Source organism: Danio rerio, chromosome 9, assembly GCF_049306965.1.
Source record: "Danio rerio strain Tuebingen ecotype United States chromosome 9, GRCz12tu, whole genome shotgun sequence".
In the NCBI taxonomy this organism is placed as follows: domain Eukaryota; kingdom Metazoa; phylum Chordata; class Actinopteri; order Cypriniformes; family Danionidae; genus Danio; species Danio rerio.
In genome coordinates, this window is record NC_133184.1 from 42685275 (window position 1) to 42709580 (window position 24306).

Sequence of the window (24306 nt, forward strand, 5' to 3'; positions counted from 1 at the left end):
GAATCCAAAGAATCTCGATGAACTCTGGGAGTCCTGCAAGAACGCTTTCTTTACCATTCCCGATGACTATTAATAAGTTATTTCAGTCATTGCAGAGATGTATGGATGCAGTCCTCCAAGCTCATGGGAGTCATGCACAATATTCATTCTTTTTCCACTACACCATAACTTTGTATTCTGTACTGTACATTATTTCTGTTAAGTGACAAGACTTTTGTCTAAGCAAAGTCAGACCTTACTGTCCTAATGAAATCATTAAAAATCAAGGCATGATCATATTGTATTTTGGTAAAATAAGCGTAATCTATAGGCCTTTGCCTTTCATATAAGCCACTTCTGATACCAAATGATCAACTAGAAGTCAAGTTATTATTTGTTGTTCCTAAAACTTGGATAGGCAACAAGACTTTTGTCAGGTAGTTTATATTTACCTAAGCTCCACATAAACGATTATCTAATAAACCCAAAGAGAATTTCAGAAATGAACACATCATCGCTGTTATTTGTTCTAGCTCATTTGACATGACATAATGGTGTAACGGTGGCCAAAATGTCATTTAATTTACCAGAGACATCTTTTTTCCACACTTAATTTTTTATTTAGCTTGCATTTTCCTGTTAATGGCTTAATGATAAAGCTGAGCTGGTGCAGATTTCACAGCACCCTCAGGAGCCCCGAACATCTAATAAAGTGTTATTTTCTCCCTAAAATTTGACAAAAAGCATGCTTGCACATATAAAAAGGCTAGACTAAAATAATACGTCAAAATGTTTTGTGTGTACACCACTTGGCATGCGGCACTGTCTCTATAATGAGCTCCCATGTGCTGAACCTGAGCACAGAGCCCACGTGGCACTGAATCCGATCATGCAACGGCAACCGCAACACGATAGCACGTCTTATGATAATATTGTATTTAACATAGGGAAAGGTCAAACCACAGCACGCGTTTTAGTTTTCACGGCCCAGTGCTGCGACTTCAGCACTCGCGTTCGCATAGCTGCAGGGTGCAAATTCTAAAAGCAGAGAAGTGAAGCAGCACTCAGGGGCCTCATTTCTCACTGACCCTTGTTTGAGACTTCCATTAAAAGCGGGTGTGTATGTGTGTGTGTGCGCCGGCTCTCTCGAAACAGCCAGGACAGCAGAACTCTAATGTATAAGCTGTGAATCTGAATATCAGTTTGATTAGCTGGGAGCAACTCAGGGATATGGGAGCACTTCATTAAAAAGGTCAAGCTGAATTAATTTTACCATCTGTCATCGATCCAAGGCCAAAAAAAAAAATTTCTTTTAAAATAGTGCAAATGCAACAGGTTTATAGTTTATATTGTCAATTTATATATACAGTTGACGTCACTTATTAGCCCCTTCAGTGAATTTTTGTCCCCAATTTCTGTTTAGCAGAGATTTTTTACAACACACACTGTAAAACATTTGACCTTAAATTCACAGTAAAATACTAAATGTAAATTCACAGCAAATTACTGTGTGGTAGTTCACAGTTTTTTTCTGTGTTACATTAGATTACTTTGAAATTGCAGCCGTATAGTGTAACTTCATAGTATATAGTAGTCTATTACTGTGATTTCACGGTATCATCTTGTATAATTAACAATATTTTACTGTGAAGCAGGCTTTCCTTAGCTAGTCAGGGCCAGCACGTCCACAGAGGCAACCTAGGCAGCCGCCTAGGGCGGCCGTGGCAGTATAGAGAGGGCGCTGTCCGCGACACCTCCCTTACCACCCGCGTCCTCAGTTATATTCGCGCATAGGTGACAGAATAGAGAGGGCGGCGTCAGCGACACTTCCATCAGCACCCGCGTATCCTCAGTTATATCCGCGCATAGGGCGGCAGAATAGAGGTCTGCCTCCGCGACACCTGCTCGTCCTCACTCAGTTATATCCGCGCAAAGGCAACAGAATAGAAAGGGCGGCATCCGCGACACCTCCCTCAGCACCCGCGCGTCCTCAGTTATATCTGCGCATAGGGCGGCAGAATAAAGGTCCGCGTCACCTCACTTCATTTTCATAACCGGTCACTTTCGTTTTCACATTGGGGTTGAGGGCGGCGTGATCGTCCTCTGCCTAGAGCGGCAGTTCAGCTTGCTCCGGCCCTGCAGCTAGTCATTCTGACATTTAACCTGACTTTGAAATAATTTTGGGTGTTTAACAGTAGCTATGTTTCCATTTTAAAATGCTAATTAACTATGTGCAAAACTGGATTATCCTGTAGAAGATGTGCGAATAAAGCAGCGTTTCCATTTAAAGCGATCAAAACATCACTTCCTGATTAACTGTAGCCAAATATCAACAGTAAAAACGCAATTTACTGCAGTAGGAGAAGCTGCGAGAACCTTTTCTTTATTTAATAAATGACTTGCGCCTCAGAACGCAATCCTGACATGCAGTGAACGCGCTGTGACGTTTTAAGGCGTATGTTCACACCAAAAGCTGCAAAAGCGTCAAAGTATCCGGAAGTCATTCATTTTAAACGAGAGCCGGCGATGATAAACGGTGAGGAGCAGCGCGGTGCGTCTTCACCGGTGTGGGAGTCAAGAAGAGTTTAAATCAAAGCTGCGTCCCAAAACGCATACTTATACACTATTCAACGTCATTTTGTAGTATAAATAGTGCGTTTACACTGAAAACTCTAAAAATAATAAGTGTACTTTAATTACCCAGATGATGCACTCATTCAGCCGCTAAAATGAAGTGTGGAATGATGGACACTTCATGCACTCAACGACCGTAGTTTGCTAACGTAGCGGAAGGGGCGGAGCAATCGGACGCACATGTTGAATAACTTTATTTATTTTGGATTGTGAAAGCAAAATTCTCCTACGAGAGTGATTATAGCGCCTCCCGATGGTGAATGCAGTAATTCTCATGGCAGGTATTATTTGATAATTCGGTCGTTTATTTCACTGATTTGACAACCGTCCAACGTCATCAGGGAAACGGTTTGAATTTCCGCTTAGTAAAAAAACATTAGTGTGCCATTTGAGACAACACTACATACATATACTATCCTGTTGAGCGTGTAAGTGCATAAGTACATAGTGAATGAGTGCATAGTGTATAGAGTGCCATTTGGGACGCAGCTAATCAAGTTAACTTTATGGTAATGAGCTATGATGCGGTTCGGCGCCAAGCAATCAGAATGTAGAAGTCCACCGCTTGAGAGGTTGTCCAGAGAACACAGTCACTGTGAAATTTGGTTCCGACCACAGTTGTTCCTAATGGTTTGATTATTGCGGTCGCCGGATTTCCAATTAATTGCAATGTTTTCTTACAGGCACATGCATAAAAAAGTTACTGGCGAGTTACTGATGTGCATTAATGTTAAAAATATATATATATATATATATATTTTTTTTTTAATTTAAAAAAGCAGGAATCTCATGCGACAGTACAAAACAGTATTGCTGCTTCAGGATATTTCAGACATATGGACACACAGGATAATAAGCTACACCACATACAATTTGATCTTCCATTGTTATATGAATTTGATAAAAACTGCGCAACATTTTCACGCTATAAAGCATGTTTTATGCGGGGATGTAACTGATATGCTGCAACGTATATGCATTTTTATCATCACATAATCTCTTACAACAAAATCACATGACCTTTTTTAATGCGCATGCTGAAATTTGTTTATTGAAAGTGTTTCCATCATAGTTTATGCGCATCTTTTCTTATTGAACAAAAATTTTATCCTACTCAGTTATGCGCATGTTTTAATGCACATTTTAAAACTTGTGCGCATCTTGGTATTTTCATCAACCGTTTTTTATGCGCATATCCAAAATGCGCATAAAAATGAGTGGATGGAAACGTATAGTGTTTGGTTTTATGAATCAATTACTTTTCTTCCAGTTTGTTACATTTTTTGGCTAAGCACAAAGTTATGTTCTTGAAAAAATATTTCATATTTCCATGTTAGTGCACCCAAAAATGAACATTTACTATTACATTCATGTTGTTTCAAAACAGAATGATTTTTCTTTCAAGTTATTTTTGATGTGACCAAATTGTGTTTGGGGCTGCAATAACATTCTGTTATTTCTAAATATCAAAAAAGTGCCTATACTAGCACAAAGGTTCATCTGTATTAATGTCTATGTTAAATGAAATAAAAAAGTTTCAATTAACATGCTAAAGATACAGCCCATTTTACTGTAATCTACTGTAATCCTGCTACCAGCATTAATTTCACAATTAAATTATAAATACATACTGTTCATTTTTACAGTTTTTAAAGTGATACTAATGCGATTTACTGTGAAAGATTACAGGAACATGTGAAAATCTGGATTTTTTTTACAGTGTATCCAAACATAATAGTCTTAATAACTTTTATCTTTGCTATGATGACAGGAAAAAATATTTTACTAGATAATTTTCAAGAAACTTGTATTCAGCTTAAAGTGCCATTTAAAGGCTTAACTAGATTAATTAGGCATGTTAGGGTAATTGGGCAGGTCACTGTGTAACAGTGGTTTGTTCTGTAGACTATCAGTAAAAAGTTTTGTGTAAGAGGGCTAATACGTTTGACCTTAAAATGGTTTTTTTAAAAATTCTAAGCCCCTTTATTCTGGCCAAAAATAAAAAATAAGACTTTCTCCAGAAGACAAAATATTATAGGAAATACTGTAAAAAAATCCTTGCTCTGATAAACATTGTTCAGGAAATATGTGAAGAAATCATTTTGACTTTCAATGTATATATTTATTTTTTCATTATTATATTACATTCTACATTTGTTAAATTTGCAAGCTCATATTTGTTGTCTTTATGTGAACAACTAATCTTTGGAAGTTAATCCACTTAAAAAAAAGACATCTAACCTTTTGCTTCCGTCAGTCCTCTGATGATGTCAGTTTGATGGTTTGGGTAAAATATGCTTAGCCACGACCCTCCAACCGTTAGTTTGCTGCAAGTGAAAGATGGAGCACAAAATAAAACCTGCCTCCGACTCAATATTTCAATTACGAAAATATACGTCATCACACTGCAATAAGGCTTCACGATGGTGTAGTGGGTAACACGATCACCTTACAGTAAGAAGGTTGCTGGTTCGAGCCTCGCCTGGGTCATCGGCATTTCTGTGTGGAGTTTGCAGGTTCTCCTCATGTTTGCATGGGTTTCCTCCGGGTGCTCCGGTTTTCCCTCACAAGTCCAAAAACATGCGCTATAGGTGAATTGGAAAGGCTAAATTATTCATATAGTGTATGTGTGTGAATGAGAGGGTATTGATGATTTCCTGTGATGGGTTGCAGCTGGAAGGGCATCCGCTGCATAAAACAAATGCTGGAAAAGTTGGCGGTTCATTCCCCTGTGGTTACCCCAGATTAATAAACAGACTAAGCCGAAAAGAAAATGAATGAACACTGCAATAAAAGCCTGCAGCAACATCCGATTCACTCAGGCTCTTTGGGTTAGGTTTACTAACAGCTTTTGCCAACACAAACCCTCTTCTGGAGTTAATAAATAAATTAAGATTTTTTTTAACACTTATTTTATAATGCAAGTTGATGGTTATCAGTTTTTAAGATTAAAAATAAACATAATAACAAGCTGATAACTGTTTGCGTAGGGGCTGAAGCTGGATTGGCAGGTTCAAGATTTAGTTTAGTTTGTGCCAATCTTGGGTTTTAGGTAAAATGAAGGCAAATAGACTTTAATCATTCGTTGTATATCTGGTATTATGTAGCAGTTGAGCTGAGCTACCTTCTCTCCTCTGAGCTATTTTTAGTTCAGAGATGAGGACGGAGAAAGGCCAAAGAAAGCAACCCAGCACCAAACCCACCTGTTTTAAATTAGCAAACAGTAACATGGCGTAGAGCATGACTGAGCAAAATGTCCTGGGACAATGTGCAGTCATCCTCATATCATGTGCTGAGTCGATGATTCTTACAATTAGTCCTGTTCCTATTTTCTAATTCTGGGTTAAAATAAATAAATAAATAAATAAAATCCCAGATGTTCTGGGCTCCCCTTAACCTTGAGATCTGTTTTGAAAAAGCTTTTAGGAGCTTAAGTGACAATAAAGGCTAACATGTTTTCACAGCAGTGATTTTTAACACAGAGCATATGTTTCTTGAGTCTCTGAGTTAAAGAGCTGAAGGTAACTGCTTTACAGCTGCTGATTGCCACATTATGGCTGTCATTTTGCTCTGCAATAGAGGCTGAACTCTACAGCTCTGTTAATTAATTGAACATAATTGTTCTCCTTGAAACAACCACTTGGCGCCACAAAAAATGTTCTAGTACAATCCATAATACAGTGGACACCAAAGACGGCTGTGAGCATCAGGTGGCACATTCTGGTGGCTTTTGGTTGGATTTTAATGTCTGAAAACACATTGTGTCAGTGACTTGAATTAGAGAAACATAGAGCGAGAAAATAAGTATTATATAAGTCACCATTTTTTTTTAGAAAACATATTTTTAAAGGTGCTGTTGGCTTGAATTTGTACCGGATTTTGGTAACAACCAAATAAATCTATATATGCAAAGAAAACAAAACTAATTAGTTTGCAAACAAAGTTATGCTTAAAAAAACTAAATGACTCAGGGAAAAAGTATTGTAAAATTTTTCTAGTAGTTCAGTACTTTCTCCTGGTGTCATTTCATTGTCATTACACACAACTCATTTTTCAGATTTTTGTTTTGATGTTTGTATTGTTTACGTTTTTACCAAAATCTGGCTCAATTCCATGTCAGCTCCTTTAGAAATATTATACCCAGTAAAAAAACATGACATTAAAATCTTATGGGGGCAAATAAAACTGACATTAAGATTTTGAAAAATGTAAAAACTAAAAAAAAAAAATAAAAAAAATTACAGTAAATAATGTGAAAATGTACTTGCTCTGTTAAACATTTCTTGGCAATTTTACAGGAAGGCTAATAATTTGGTCTTCAACTGTATATACAGTGGAGTAAAAAAATTTTTGCCCCCTTACTGATTTCTTAATCATATAAATTATAAAATATACAGTGCATCCTGAAAGTATTCATGGCGGCTTACTTTTTCACATTTTTTTATGTTACAGCCTAATTCCAAAAATGGATTAAATTAATTTATTTCCTCAAAATTCTACACACAAAACCCCATAATGACAATGTGAAAAAAGATTTTTTGAAATTAATGCAAATTTATTAAAAATAAAGCTAAAAAAATCACATGCACAGAAGTATTCACAGCCTTTGCTCTGAAGCTCTAAATTGAGCTCAGGTACATTCTGTGTCCACTGATCATTCTTGAAATGTTTCAGCAGCTTAATTGGAGTTCACCTGTGGTAAATTCAGTTGATTGGACATGATTGGAAAAGGCATACACCTGTCTACATGGTGTCCTAGGGTTGACGGTGCATTGACAATGACCCAAAGCACACTGCCAAAATATCAATGGAGTGGCTTAACAACAAGTCTGTGAATGTCCTTGAGTGGCCTAGCCAGAGGCCAGACCTAAATCTTATTGAACATCTCTGGAGAGATCTGAAAATGGCTGTACACTGTCGCTTCCCATTCAACCTGATAGCGCTTGAGAGGTACTGCGATTTTTTATTTTTTTTTAAGTTTTATATATATATATATATATATATATATATATATATATATATATATATATATATATATATATATATATATATATATATATATATATTTATATATATATATATATATATATATATTTGCAACATTCAAAAATATTTTTTCACATTGTCATTATGGCGTATTGTGTGTAGAATTGTGAGGAAATAAATGAATTTAATCCATTTTGGAATAAGGATGTAACATAAATAAATGTGGAAAAAGTGAAGCGCTATGAATACTTTTCGGATGCATTTTATAGCATAATTATATGCATACACAACCTGCCAAAAGTCTTGTCACCTTTTAGGAAGTTTTAGGAACAACAAATAATAACTTGACTTCTAGTTGATCATTTGGTATCAGAAGTGGCTTATATGAAAGGCAACGGCCTCTAGATTATGCTTATTTTACTAAATTAAAATATGATCATGCCTTGATTTTTAATTATTTAATTAGGACAGTAGGGTCTGACTTTGCTAAGACAAAAGTCTTGTCACTTAACAGAAATAATGTACAGTACAGAATACAAAGTTATGGTGTAGTGGAAAAAGAATGAATATTGCGTATGACTCCCATGAGCTTAGAGGACTGCATCCATACATCTCTGCAATGACTCAAATAACTTAACAATACAGTCATCTAGGAATGGCAAAGAAACGTTCTTGCAGGACTCCCAGAGTTCATCAAGATTCTTTGGATTCATCTTTAATGCCTCCTCCTTCATCTTACTCCAGACATGCTCAATAAGGTTCATTTCTGTCTGGTGACTGGGCTGGCCAATCCTGGAGCACCTTGACCTTCTTTGCTTTCAGGAACTTTGATGTGGAGGCTGAAGTATGAAAAGGAGTGCTATCCTGCTGAAGAATTTGCCCTCTCCTGTGGTTTGTAATGTAATGGGCAGCACAAATGTCTTGATACCTCAGGCTGTTGATGTCCACTCTGCAGATCTCTCGCATGCCCCCTTACTGAATGTAACCCCAAAACAATAATTTTGCCTTCACCGAACTTGACTGATTTCTGTGAGAATCTTGGGTCTATGCAGGTTCAATAGGTCTTCTGCAGTATTTGTTAGGATTGGGATGCAGCTCAACAGATGATTCATCGGATAAAATTATCTTATAACATTTTTTCCAATTGCTCAAGTAGACATCAAGTTATTATTTGTTGCTCTTACAACTGGGATCGACGACAAGACTTTTGTCAGATAGTGTATTTTTTATAGTTGTTTTCAATTAGAACTACACCTCAATTTTTGCTATAAAACAGCATTTCATAGTTTCTATTTTAAGAAATAAACCAGAGAAGCTTTCTATGTAAAACAAAATGCTCTAACATTTCAATTTGTACCCTCCTGTCCTCGATGGAGAACCCCCCCACCCCCCACCCCCCAAATGGTTAAAATGCAGTTCGTGGAACTGATCAAACACTAAAAAACCACAAACCATATGGCTACAGGGGAGCAACTGTTAAAACTTCACAGCATCTGAGGCTTATTTTCAGCTGGTAATTGGAGGTCCCTGACTGCGACTGCACACTTTTGGGCAAACCCCAGAGCCCATCTCTTCTGGGCTTTATGAGCCCCTAGAGCCAGCTTTCATGATCAGCATTTAAGGTGCTGATTTTTGGGGGAGAGTGAATTTACAACCACACTGCATTCAATTTTGCGGTTCACCGGCATCTGCTGTGGGGTCAGGAGTTCTGGGTTGTTTTCTTTTCTAATCAGAAGTCAACAAGGCACACTTTTAAAGTTGGACGCTTAACCTTTCCTTCGTTACCACTAATGCCAAAACAATTATCCGACAATAAATTACAGCAGAAAAACCACCGAAGAGTGGTTTAAGTTTCAAAACTCAAATGTGCCATGATATAAATATACTAAAATCATAGCTTTGCCCTCATAAAATCATTCATATAAAGTAAAGGGGCTGTCAAAAGTGTACTTAAGCAGCTATATAATGCATTATAATTACTAACACCTGCTGTATTATTTCCATACCATGTGAAAAATAATACCGAAGTATTGGACTGGACTGTGTAGTGATTAACACTCACTGATATTAACAGCAATTCATCTAGAAAAACATTTATTATTTCAAATGGCCTGGATATTGATCAATTAATAATAGTGTATGAAATGACGGGTCCTTGTATTGAAGTCCTTTTTACTGAGAACCGGACATGATCTGTAGAGCCTCCTGCTCGGTTTCAGGAAGGGTCACCAGATTGTGAAAAAATGGCAGCCTGTGAATGCAGACCTGACTTTCGTCTTGAAGTTCCTGTTGCATTCGGCGAAGTGTGTTTGTAACATCGGCTCTTGAGAGACTGAGAGGTAACTGTCTTGCTAGTCTCACTGCCTCGCTCTAAAAAGAAAAACATGCAGAATATTAAACAAAATACTAAACACGTTTTTAATGCAAAAAGACCTTGGGGTAGAAATATTTTTTAATGAAATAGGTCCATATACCATGCATCCGGAAAGTATTCATAACGCTTCACTTTTTTCACATTTATTTATGTTACAGCCTTATTCCTAAATAATTAAATTAATTTATTTCCTCAAAATTCCACACACAATACCCCATAATGACAACGTGAAAAATGAAAATTTTGTTTGTACTTTAGATGCCTTTTGGCAAATCCCAGGTGGGGGGTGGCTTCCGTCTGGCCACTGTAACAGCCTACACAGGCCTGATTGGTGGCCTCTCTCCACAGAAGAACACTGGAGCTCAGACAGAGTGACCATTGGGTTATTGATCACCTCCCTGACTAAGGCCCTTCTCCCCAGATCACTCAGCTTAGATGGCCGGCCAGCTCTAGGAAGAGTCCTGGTGGTTCAAACATCTTCCACTTATGGATGATGTAGGCCACTGTGCTCATTAGAACTTTCAGAGCAGCAGAAATGTTTCTGTAACCTTCCATAGCCTTGTGTCTCGAGACAATCCTGTCTCTGAGGTCTACAGACAATTCCTTTGTCTTCATGCTTGGTTTGTGCTTTGACATACACTGTCAACCCTGAGACCTTATATAGACAGGTGTATGCCTTTTCAAATCATGTCCAATTAACAGAATTTACCACAGGTGAACTCCAATTAAGCTGCTGAAACATTTCAAGAATGATCAGTGGAAACTGAATGCCTGAGCTCAATGTAGTTCTTCACGGCAAAGGCTGTGAATACTTCTGTACATGTGATTTTTTTTAGCTTTATTTTTAATAAATTTGCAACAATTTCAAAAAATGTTTTTTCACATTGTCATAATGGGGTGCTGCGTGTAGAATTTTGAGGAAATAAATTAGTTTTATTCATTTTGGAATAAGGCTATAACAAAAAAAAAAAATGTGGAAAAAGGAAGGGCTATGAATACTTTCCAGATGCACTGTACAGTACAACAAAGCAGTTGTTTTAGTTATTCTACCCGTCAAAGTATAACCTTTTGTCCTAAATTCTATACAAATTATATTATGACGTACTAAATTTATATCTTACAGTATATTTACTAAATATTATTGTAAGAAACTAATCCAAAACTAAAACCTCATTCATATCCTGAATAAGAATCTATTAAATCTAGCTCATTGATCAGGTTGGCGTCTATAGAACTGCAGAAAAAAAATGGTGTTGCTTTGGGTACTGCAATAAACAAAGTAGCACTTAAGACTTTTTAAGAGCCTTAAATATCTCTACATTGATTTATCAGCATTTATAACTTTTAAAGACCCCACGGACACCCTGAAATACTGATACTGATAATATTTTTATTGTAAATAATTTTTTTTAGTCTTTTGGGAAAAGAACTTCCATTAAAAAAAAAAAAACTTGCTGGTTTAAATAAAAGTCAGAATTTGCCAGGGGTATGAATAATTTCGGGTTAAATTTGACTGTATATATTGCTATTTAAATATACAGTTGAAGTCAAAAGGATTAGGCCTCCTGTGAATTTTAATTATTCAAATTAATGTTTATAAGAGCAAGGATTTTTTATTACTGTATTTCCAATAATAGTTTTTTCCAATAATATTTTTTTTCTTCTAGAGAAAGTCTTATTGGTTTTATTTGGCTTGAATAAAATAAGTTTAAGATAATTATTATTAGCCCCTTAAGCAATATATATTTTTTCCGATCGTCTACAAAACAAACCACTGAAATGACTTACATAATTAGCCTAAATTGCCTAATTAATCTAGTTTAGCCTTCAAATTGCACTTAAAGCTGAATACTAATATCATATCTAGTAAAATAAGTACTTTCATCATGGCAAAAGAAATATTAAAAGAAATCGGTTATTAAAACTATTATGTTTAGAAATGTGTTGAAAAATATCCTCATGGCGTTAAACAGAAATTAGGCAAAAAATATTTAAAGAGAGGCTAATAATTCTGACTTCAACTGTATGTATGAGTAAACTAGCCAAACATGTCAATTCTGCAATAATTGGATGGTAAATCAACCATTTACTCATACATCTCAATCATCATCTCTCACCTCGAGGTAGTGTGAGACTTTGCGAGGTCTACATTGCGCCACGGTTTTTGCTCCGCGGGCCTTTATAGCCTGCAGAATCTCCCTCAGGTCTCCTATCCCGAAGAACGGCATGCAGTCGGCCATGCCCATCACCTCAACATGCCTCTCCGAAGACTGCGGACCTGGCCAACACAAACAACGAGCGAGGATTAATAAACTCCATGTACAATGTTCTCCAGGAAAAAATAATAAATAAATATTGTGATTTACACGCTGGTTGGAAACCAAGTCAGGCGCGGGCACGGCACCAAATTACGCTATTACCGTGTCTTTGTGGACTGGAAAGGAAAACTGAGGTGGAAGAGGTTTTCAACAGATGATTTAAAGATGATTGCTTTTCCCCAGATGCGTCTCAATGAAGAGGTGAAATGTATGGAAAGGTCATCAAGGAAGAGCAGACTAAACATCTTCTCCTTCCCTATGCACTTTAAACAGATACACAGCAGTTGCAAATCTCGATCTGCTATGCTTACTAAATGATATTGTAATGGAGGCCAGCTAGTAAAGTGCTATGCAGTTAAACCGCACTCCTCTGACCTCAAAAGGTGCTCTAGACAAAGACACTAAAGTCTTTAGCTATCTTGTTAGGGCAAGCGACTCAAATGCACAGAATCGCCGGTTTGATCCCACCTTAGACCAGGTTGGGTGCAGTAAGACCGGTGGGTTACATGTGGGGGCTTGTCTGGGATAGGAGGAAGATTTAGGGGGGAGAGTGTAACAGAGGCCAGCTAGCAAAGTGCCATGCAGGTAAACCTCACTCCTCTGATTTCTAAAGGTGCTCTCCTTGTTAAGGCTTATTCATGCTTCTGTGTCAAGCGCACGTGTATGCTCCGGCGTGTGGACGCATAGCCCTTGCCGAGGACACATAGCCCTCGCCGTGGCCGTCACTGATGAGCACCTCTCAAAAAATGTAACTACACGTCGCAACAACGCAAAAATGACTCAATGGACTTACAAAATCTTTTAAGGTAAGAGGTTGCAAACAATTTATATGCGCTAATTGAACTAATAAAAAAATAACTAATTAAATTTAGCAATGTTCAACTTTGTTTAAATTCAGTCCATATAAATTGTTTGCAACCACTTGCCTTAGAGGTCCAATGAAATTAAAATAAAAAGTTTTAGATGTTAGTATCAGTGTTGTTAGATTTTAGGATATCTATAAGCTAGTGTGCTCAAACAGTAACAAAATTTGCGTTTAAAAGATATAAAATGGAAATCAACATTTAATGCTTTTAGTTCGTCACGTCATCACATACGTTTATTCACATCACCTCATACGTTCAGTTTCTCATCAAATCATGACCAATCAAAAGCTCTCTATTATCTGACATGCCCCGCCCCCTTTAAGATGCGTCACATTGGATGCGCTTGAGCTCAACCACTTTCACTGTCCGAGCTGTGAGGAAAACTAAACGCTATTGGCTGTTTTATAAAAAATAAGCTACACAACGTCGCACCCCCTCTGCATATTTCATTTAAGATTACTTCAAACACAAAATATAATGCACAGTTGAAAGCACTTCACAGGACCTTAAAAATTTTTGTAAATCCAGTTTGTGAATAAATGTTTTTTTTCAAAGTACTGCTGAATCAAATATGAGTTGGCAGTTCTTAACTTTTTAATTTAGTGGCATCAGTCGTGCATTTTATTATGATTTACTCATGCCCCGATGAGGGGCAGGATCAGGGGCGGGGTTTGGGCACACACCTCCTTTTAAAAATTTGACATTTTCATATGAATGAATTTGTATAAATTCAAATAAATTAGGCAGTTTTCTGACAATATTTAAAAGAGTTCTGTTTCCTCGTGAGATCAGGCTGTTATAGTCACTTATGCATTACTATGTATTATAGTATTACTAAATGTATAGGGCTGAACAGGCTCAGTCGCCTAAGTTTTCGCTGGTCGGTTAGTTGCATGATTTTTTTTTGCTTATTAATATAGTTTTTCTGTACAGCATAAAACAATGTTACAAATGACATTCTTTCTTAGGTCTTCAACTCAAATCATTTATATTATAGTATGTCATAACATTTTGTTTCTAATTTCCAGTTCACGTTCTCACGTTTAGGTTTTAGTCATTTGAGAATTTTACAAATTTTATCTATTTTTATTTGCCTTTATTTTTGTCTTTATTCAATTTAATTCCTGAAATAAAATAAAGCACAGAAATATTAAAAACAAACATACCTTTTAACTTATTTTACTTTATTTCCAGTTAATTGTTTTAATTAATAATGCTGCAAATCTTCCTTCAATACAAGAACGGATTTACTGTTGTTGTTTTATGTTATGTACTCTGAGTAATTCTATCTAGGAATATAACGGTTCACTTCTCAACAAGCTGAACAATTTGATGTATCATTAATATTTGTAGTACAAACAGTGAGGGGTGAATTATCTGCCAAAGTTTAATATACTTTGGGGTTTTGAAAGGGCTTGAAATCTGGTGCATGTTTTTGCCAAATCCCTGAAAGTTGGCACAGAAACTATTCCCTTTTGTAAAGGGCAATTTTCCTCCACAGCACCACACTGTAGAGCAAATCCAGCGTGCTGGCAAAAGCTCAGGCGCAGAGCCAACTTCAGCCATGATGACCCTGAGCAGTGCCAACACAACAGTCTTAAGAGCATTCCTGAACAACAGGCACAAACAGGTCAAACGAGGACTAACATGGCAGACCCTCAGAGGAGGAACAACACCACACGATAAATGCTTCTAAACCTGTGAAAGTGTTGGCATTAGCCACTGTAAAACACTTCTTGCTGACTTAACTTTTTAGTTGAATCAAATTAACTTTTCTAGTCATCACAACTTACATTAATCAAACTGACTAAAAATATTAAGTTAAACTTTGTACAACTTATTAAATATAGTTAAAACCTGATTAATTTATGAAAATAAGTTGAAGCAACATAAACGCATTTGTTGTCTTGACTTTTTGTCATTATTGTTGATAGATAAAAGTACAGATCATGACAGAAATGCACTGTAAATAAAATAAAGTAAGAATAAAACTGCTGAGGAGCTTAAGTTAGATTAGAGATCAATACTTTCACTCAGCATGAGTGCACTGAAATTATTAAGTGACAAAGACATTTTGTATTTTGTGACACAGTTACAATACTACTATTCGTTCATTCATTTCTTTCGGCTTAGTCTCTTTTTCAAAGGTCACCACAGCGGAATAAACAACCAACTATTCCAGCATTTGTTTTACCCAGCCACAACCCAGTACTGGGAAACACCCATACACAGTCATACAGTATGGCCAATTTTAGTATTCAATGCACTTATAGAGCATGTCTTTGGACTGTGGGGGAAACCGGAGCAACCTGAGGAAACCAACGCAAACACCATGGAGAACATGCTAACTGCTAACTGGCCCAGCTGGGACTCAAACCAGCGACCTTCTTGCTGTGAGGCGACATTGCTAACCACTAAGCCACCGTGCCGCCTCTACAAAATTTCTATTTCAAATGAATACATAAATCCTCTTTTGAATTATCGATTCATCATTCAAAAGCTTATTTTCCACCAAAAAATAACCTATTTCAACTTCAAAAATAATAATGAATGTTTCTTGAGCACCAAATCCACAAATTAAAATGATTTCTGAAGAATCACGTGACATTGAAGACTGGAGTAATAATCTGTTTTTTCACGACTGAATTAAACTTAAAACATTATTTTTAATAGAAATCAGTTACATTAATATTGTAATAATGCTAATAATTAGTTACACATATTGTAATACTACTCACATTAATATTGTATTTTTAATCAAATGCATGCAGCCCTCCGGAACTTTAAACATCATTTGGGTGTATATTAATGGTGCTTAAAGGGATAGTTCATCCAAAAAAGAATATATGCATTATTCTAACCTGCAGGCAATCCAAATATTCATTTATTTATTTTCCTTCGGCTTAGTCCTTTATTTATCAGGGGTCACCACAGCAGAATGAACCGCCAACCATCCCAGCATGTTTTACACAGCGGATAACCTTCCAGCTGCAACCTAGTACAGGGAAACACCCATACACTCTCACATTCACTCATACACTATAGCCAATTTTGTTTACCCCATTCACCTATAGCGCATGTCTTTGGACTGTGGGAGAAACCTGGAGCACCTAGAGAAAACCCATGCCAACACGGGGAGAACATGCAAACTCCACACAGAAATGCCAAGTGGCCCAGCCGAGGCTTGAACCAGTGACCCTCTTGGTGTGAGGTGACAGGGCAACACAATGCCCCACTGAGCTGCCCCACAATCCAAATATTCATTCATTAATTTTTTCTTTGGCTTATTCTCTTTATTTATTTTTTATGCAGCGGATGCCCTTCCAGCAGCAACCCATCACTGGGAAACATCCACACACACTCATTCACACACAAACACTATGGACAATTTAGGTTTTAAGCTCGAATCAGTGACCTACTTGCTGTGAGGTGATTGTGCTACCCACTGCACCACCGTGCTGCCCCAGTCCAAATATAGATTACCTTTTTCTTCAGCGCATCATTAAGAATATTTTCAGCTGAAAATGTGGTCACTTTGAGAGTTAATAAAAAACACACAGACTAATCAAAATGAAAGCCCATGGCCACTGATGAAGCACTGAGATCGTACAAAGAAAAATTGGTCTATGCAGAAAACCGAGCATTACAACATTTTACCTTTAATCCACAGTAAACAGATCTAAATGCATTTAAGAGTCTGAAGTTTCCTTTCACATAGTGACGTATTTGGAGGTGCACACTTATACATGGATGTTTGTTGCATTGTGCTGCATTCTTCATCAAAATGGCTCTTGCTTAGGCTTTTCCTGGATGCTGCAAACTATATTAAAAGCAAGATTATATCTATGTGTGCCATGTTAAATCAGAACGAATGACTTTTCTGAGATTCCCAGTGTTGAATATACTGACATGAATGCATTCAGAACAATTTGACAAGGCTGTGGATTAAAGGTCATAATGTGGTCAAATATTCTCAGATCTTCGCTTGAACAGGACCACAATGTATTATTGGGAGCCACAGAAGTTAATTTTGGTATGTCATTATATGTATTGGTCACACTTTATTTTGATGGTCCGTTTGTTGAATTTAAGTTTCATTGCATCTACATGCCAACTAATTCTCATTAGATAAGTAGACAGTTAGGTTGGGATTAATGTTGGGGTTAGTGTTAGTTTAAGTTGATAAGTACTTGCAAAGTTTCTTATAGTCAGTTAAATGTCTGTTGAAGGAGCAGAATCAGCAGATATTAAGCAGACAGTCTGATAATAAATGGACCATCAAAATAAAGTGTTACCAATGATTTTTATCTCAAAGTGCAGGTAGGCCTTGACCTGCATTTTATAAAAATCACCACATTTTCTAGCAAAAACTTCTTCTTTAAAGAGATAGTTCACCCAAACATAAACTCTTCCTTCCACTCACCCTTCACTTGTCCAAAACCTTCCATAGGATTAAAAAAATCCTTAGTGTTCAACAGACAAAAAGAAACTGAGTAAATGATGAGGTCATTTTCATTTTTGGGTGAACTATCCTTTTAATAGTCTACTGAAGAAAAAGAAGTCACCTGGGTTTCTGCAGGTTTCACCAAGTTAAACTTAAGACTTTTAAGACATTTTTAAGACCATTATGAATAAAATTTTAGACTTATACAGAGGTAAATGCTAGGGTTTTTTCAAAAAATACATTCATTTAATATATTTAATAATACAACAATAATAATTATTATTATAATTATAATTAATATAATTATTATTATTTAATAATAAAAAATATAGGTCAGGTCAGTATCCTCAGCAGTAAATACACGAAGCACTTTTAAACAAATGTTATTGTCAGAAAAACAATTAAACCATTATGGTAAATAGAGTAAAAAATTTCAATAAAAAGTTACAATTGTTATTGAGATGGATTGTTGGTGATTGCATGGGTGTTGGCCAGATTGGGTAGCTATAAATTAAGACCCGTTTAAAAAAAAATTAAGACCTACAAGGTAATATTTCAGTAGATTAAAAGACCTTTTAAGGCTTAAAATTTAGATTTTTATGATTTAAGACATTTTAAGACTTTTTAAAACCCTGCAGACACCCTGATACATTTTGGGTGGTTTAAAGGTGAGTAAATAAACTGCATTTTTCATTGTTCTAATCTCTTTAACACCATCTTATAAATGCTTATAGGTGCTTTTACTAATTCTGATTTGAAAATAAATATATATGCCAGATAAAGCACCTATTCTTCATCTCCACAGTAACACCAGAAAGCCCTGCAGTGACCAAACAGAACCAACAACAGTTTACTATATCATCTTTAAAAAAATGCACAAGAAAACATTTAAAACCAACACAATACTTTCATTCTTCGCTAATCCCACACAAGCAATCCTGTCAGAAATAATTGACTGTAATCCTGTTATTCAAGCCGTTATATTTGATATTTCAAAAATAATTTGTGAACCGTGGCATTAATGATGTCCAGTGGGTCCAACCTTTGTTAAATCAAATCGGACAATCCCAGAGACCTTTAAACAGCATGACCCTTGAATTAATAAAGGCACATTTTCTCAAGAGAAACCTGGTGAAAAAACCCCTGAATAAAACAAAACAAAACCGTGTGCACAAGTCATTTTTTCCCACTCCGCTGGACATGAGGAGAGAAGGAGGGCAGCGAATTCAATCGAACGCACTTAATGACCAGCTCAAAAACATGAGGCTAAGTCATATAGGAAGTGAAATCAAGCCCCCTTATAAAAAAAAAATAAAAAAAAATTTGGGTTTTCATATAATGGGTGTGCGCACTCTGAGCTGTGTAGGGGAAAATTAAGTGCTGACACTGCACTTTCCACTTAAGCAATTTGTATAAACAATGACTTCATCACTCGGCACAGCAGGAATTAACATCTCTAAGGTAATAGCATGGATATTAAAAGTTATTAAAAACTACAAATTAAGCATTATCATCATCATATATTGAAAGTTGAATGATATTTTCCAATGCCTATAAAGAAGTAGTTTACTCCATTTAAAATTAAACCTTATGCAAGTTGCACAAGGCAGGTAAACTGTCCAGGGATGCGTATGTAATGGAAAAGTGAAATGCAGACAATTGTTTCAATTTGGTGACAGGCTCCAAAGTACACAAATCGAGCGTGTCTGTGGGAGCAGAGCAGTAAAAGCTAATTAAATCCGACCATACTCTTGTGTATAGAGTCTCACAACATTTTCTTTTTACATAATTCAGACTCTTTTACTGGTTTGTTTATAAAACAGATAGTTTTACTCCTCTGATTTGATCGGCTGGGATCAGTTTAGAGATCAAATTAGAGAACGCTTTCAGATACCTCACAATTACTGGTGTTAATGTGGCACATAATGGTCATTTTAAAGCGCTGGTTCACCCAAAAATGAAAATTCTGTTATTAATTGCTCAGTTCAATCCCCAGACTAATCCAAGAAATAGGTAGAATGTTCCATCTTTCTAAATCTATTCGAATGCGTTCAAACAGTGGAATAAAATTGGCTTTATACATTTGTTCAAATGTGGGGGTGATATTGATGCCCAAATATGTTAAACCTTCTGGGGACCACCTATATGGAAATGATGGTAGTGTTTGGGGTATTTGTTGTAAACTTCCTATAGGCATTGTCACTGATTTATGGTAGCTGATTTTATAACCAGAAAAAACAGCAAATCTGTCAATTGTGTCTAAGAGATTTTGGGGTAGAGGTTTCAGGATTTACCATGAATGTAAGAATATCATCTGCGTATACACTGCAAAAAATGCTTTTCTTACTTAAGATTTTTTTTGTCTTGTTTCTAGTCCAAATATCTAAAAATTCCTAAATCAAGAAGAATTTTCTAGACAAGCAAAACATATTGTCTTGTTTTAAGAAATAATTTGCCAATATTAAGTGAGTTTTTCCTTAAAACAAGCAAATTAATCAGCCAATGGCGTAAGCAAAATAATCTTACGTTACAAAAGAAAAAACAGGATTAATTTGCTTACCCCATTGGCAGATATCTCACTTGATATTGGCATATTATTTCTCAAAACACCACAATATGTTTGGCTTATCTAGAAACTGCTAATTTATATAAGAAGTTTTAGATATTTAAACTAGAAACAAGACAAAAAATCTAAGCAAGAAAAGCTTTTTTGCAGTGTAAAGCAATCTTGTGTGGTTTGGTTGCTAGCATAAAACCATTATTTTTATTATTTTCCCTTATTGCTTCTGCTAACGGCTTTATTATTAAGGCAAACAGAAGCGGTTAGAGAGGGCAACCTTGCCTTGTTGCTTTCTCAATTTTGAACATGGAGGATCTACAGCCATTAGTGAGTACAGCACTAAAAGGCTTATTATACAACATGTGTACCAACTTTATAAATTGTTCACCAAAACCAAATGTATGTATTGTATGGAATAAAAAGGGTCATAACTGCAGATTCAAAACACTTCAAAACATAAATCAAGACTTTTTAGATAAAATCTGAGAGCTCTCTGAACGTCTCTCTAGGGTCAAAGTTCAGAAAAGGAACCAAAAACATTGTCAAAATATTGCATGTGACTTCAGTATTTCAACTGTAATCATATGAAGCTCCGAGGGTGCACATATACTACAAGCAGTTCAATGTATTGGCATTAGAATTAGCAGTGCAGCCCGTAAATGTCACATTGCCCTTAATAGTAAACATCCACTCTGATCTGATGCTAAAGACATTGGTGACCAAAATCATTTTTAGTTATTTTACCACATCAAAAGTCTATTGCTGCATCCCAATTCACACACTATCCATCCTTAATAGTATTGGGAAATAGAATTAGTAAGTCCCGAACCATAGTATGTTGAAAAGAGTATGCCAAAGGTGTAGAGGCGTCCATAGTCTAACCGCTGATATTGCCCACAGTACATTGCATGTTGGGCATGACACAAAATTTGATTAGAACTACAAACTCGGGTAAAAGGTGTACACAAACTACAAACATGGTGATAGCAGGATCGCCTCACAGCAAGAAGATTGCTGGATCAAGCCTTGGCTGGGTCAGTTTAGCATTTCTGTGTGCAGTGTGCATGTTCTCCCTGTGTTCACATAGGTTTCCTCCGGGTGCTCCGGTTTCCCAAAAACATGTGGTATAGGTGAAATGGGTAGGCTGGATGGGTTGGAGGTTCATTCCTCTGTGGCAACCCCTGATTAATGAAGAGACTAACCCGCAAAGAAAATGAATGAACCCAAAGTGGTTAAAGAAGGCAAAACTTTTCATGAGGGAGCTCTGTCATTCAGCAAAAGAGGTAAAGCTGAAACACTGGAATAATGGAATGGCAGCCAAGAGTCCTGATCTGAACTTGATTGAAAGTGACTGTTATGGTCCCTACTTAAACAAGACTTGCGATCCTAAGACAACGTAACAAAAATAAACAACGGCCAATGTGCTCCAACTGAATTATACTTTAACCAAACAGTGACACAGTTATGGCCAAGTAAACCATCTATAGTCACTGAATTGTGGAAGAGATTAAAGAAGAGCAGATCAAGATCTCTGCAGATTAATATGAGAGACATCGCAAGTGTGCTGAAAGTAAAGTAAAATCTGGTTGCCAGAATATTACCACTAAAATAAATACCGTAAAAAGAAATGTATGGTAAACTACCATATTTCAATAAATTTAGTGTCATATACTGATATGTAGAAGGCACTCAGTGTCTGAAACACAACTACTAAAACCCTCATGGTAAAATGTAACATTAAATATGTAACAATAAACTCTAATATACATTTCTGATGAGAAAAAAACTCAAATAAACCAATGTAACATCAGTTCACGAAAACTTACTGTTAACCAAGTTACAGATTTTTACTGTTGCATATTGAAAGTTTTTTTACTGTTAAAAATCTCAGGTATTTTTACATGGTACAAGCATCTATTGGTACTAATAATTTAAGTTTGTTACCTGAAATCATCCTAATCTCAAAACCGTTTGCCACAAGCCTGGGATCAGTTAAGCTGATGTCTCCATTAAATTCAGGACCATCTTTCTTCATGTTCAGAAGGACATCCATGTACTCTGGCCCACCGAGCACCCTGGGAAAGAAACAGTGAGTCAATAATGAGATATCAAAATTGTAATTAATGTACTACTGCATTTCAGAATAAGGATGATAATTATGGATAACTATAGAAATGTTTCCATCCACCTATTTTTATGTGCATTTTGGAATATCCCATTAAAAATGCTTGATGGAAATACCAAGATGTGCAGACATTTTGTATGAACGGTATCAAAATGTAGCTACAACTGAATAGGATAAACCGTATCTCTACAAAGGAAACACATTTACTAAACAAATTCCAGCATGCGTGTTTAATTAAAGGAATGTGATTTTGTTTTAACAAATTATGTGATGATAAAAAGGGTGCAAAGGCTTATTCAATATTCCAGTTTTTTTAAATAAGTTTAATTTGCATCTTTGGATGGAAAAATAACTATTCATACAGTTGAAGTCAACTTTATTAGCCCTTCAGTTATTTTTTTCTTTTTTAAATATTTCTCAAAAGGTGTTTAACAGATGTTTCGTAGGTTGAAGCTGAAGCTGATTGGTCAGTTGTCTTGTGACTCACTGGATTCATTCAACTATGTGCGTCTGCAACGTGCAAGTGTGTCACGCCGCTCGTGCGTGCACCTCCATTGAAAACAATGAACTTATGCAAACTCTAGAAAAGACGCAATATGCAAACGGCCCCTAAAAGGCCGCTGTGATGTGTGATGTCCATCAGTTCATTTTCTTGTTCAGCCATGGTGGATTCACCTGATTTGTTGACAAATGGGTTAAGGATTTATTCCTTGGCAGTCATTCTCTGGGCCTTTTCCCCTTAGCAAAGAAACTTTCTAAATAGTCAGTTTCCTACTCATTTTGCTGCTTGTGAGTTTTGGCGCTCAAGTGACCGAGATGTAAATGAGAGAACACAGACATTTTTCCAAATAAAAGACCGTTCAGACTCAAATGATAAATAAAATGGAAATAATTAATGATTTCTTGTGCTGCCCGGTACCAATTGGCCCGGTAGTTGAGGACCACTGTTCTATATAACGCTTATAAATGTCATTATAATGGTGAAATGAAATAGTCATAAGGTCCTACATATGCTACATTTTTTCCAAAAAGAAATTACATAGGATTTCCCCCAATAAATCGCCTATTTGTGATAAGTGCAATTCAAAAGAAGCTGATTTACTGTAACTCATAGTTTTGCATTCTGTCCTAAAATACAGAGATTCTGGAATGAGGTTTTTAAAGTGCTCAACACAGATCCTGACTTTATTTTAGGATTTTATAAGAACATTCTGATTATACATATTCATTGAGCAGTGCACAACAGAAATTCCTTACATATTGTTTGATAACAGCCAAAAAGCTGCTATTACTGTACTAGAAAAATGTGAATCCTCTAACTGCTAAACTGTGGCTTGAGGAATTGATATCTACTCTGCACTTAGAACGAACCAGATATTTGTCCAAAGGCAACATTGGACAATTTCAGAAGATTTGGGGCCCTTTCTTCTGTCACTTCATGGGGAATTGCTTTCCCCAAAGCAATGTATTGTAACTAAAAAGTTCTTTTGATTATCACTGTATTGTATACTTACAGGCTTGGGTTGTTTGTTTTTGTTTGTTTTGCTTGTTTTAGTAAGTTTATGCATATCAGAAAATGAATCCTGGAATTTGTGATTATTGAAACACTATTCAATGACCAAATTAAACTTATTGGACAGAAATTAAATAGTCATTATTACGCTTTTTACATTATATAAATTAAAACATGATTTCACAGAATTAATAGTTGTAATACTGGAGGTGCTACAGACTAAAGTTATTACAACTCCTTAGGCACAAAAGCATCAATCAGGGTCCTATAGGCGAACCCAATTCTTTTGGGGGGGGACTCGATTTCTCATGACATCAGGGTTAAACCCCTATTTTTTTTTTTGAAGGACATCCTAAGATTTTTAGCGACCACAGAGAGTCAGGACCTCAGTTTAACATCTTATCTGAAAGCTCCCTGAGCAGTATAGAGTCCCCATCAATATACTGGGACATTAGGACCCACAGAGACTGCAGGTTAAGCACCCCCTACTAACACCACTACCCCCAG

The 24306-nt window shown here is 36.3% G+C and overlaps 1 protein-coding gene across 6 annotated transcripts in view; it reads right to left on the reverse strand.

The window, feature by feature from the left end:
• Positions 1 to 9676: 9676 nt before the first annotated feature.
• Positions 9677 to 24306, reverse strand: part of pms1 (PMS1 homolog 1, mismatch repair system component) — a 66688-nt gene continuing 52058 nt past the window's right edge. For all 6 annotated transcript variants that reach the window (XM_068223333.2, XM_073911747.1, XM_073911749.1 and 3 more), the window contains 3 exon segments: positions 22106 to 22236; positions 12091 to 12251; positions 9677 to 9969 (listed from right to left, as the gene is read on the reverse strand). In XM_068223333.2, coding sequence (XP_068079434.1) covers positions 9772 to 9969; positions 12091 to 12251; positions 22106 to 22236 — 490 coding nt within the window. In that variant the 3' untranslated portion in view covers positions 9677 to 9771.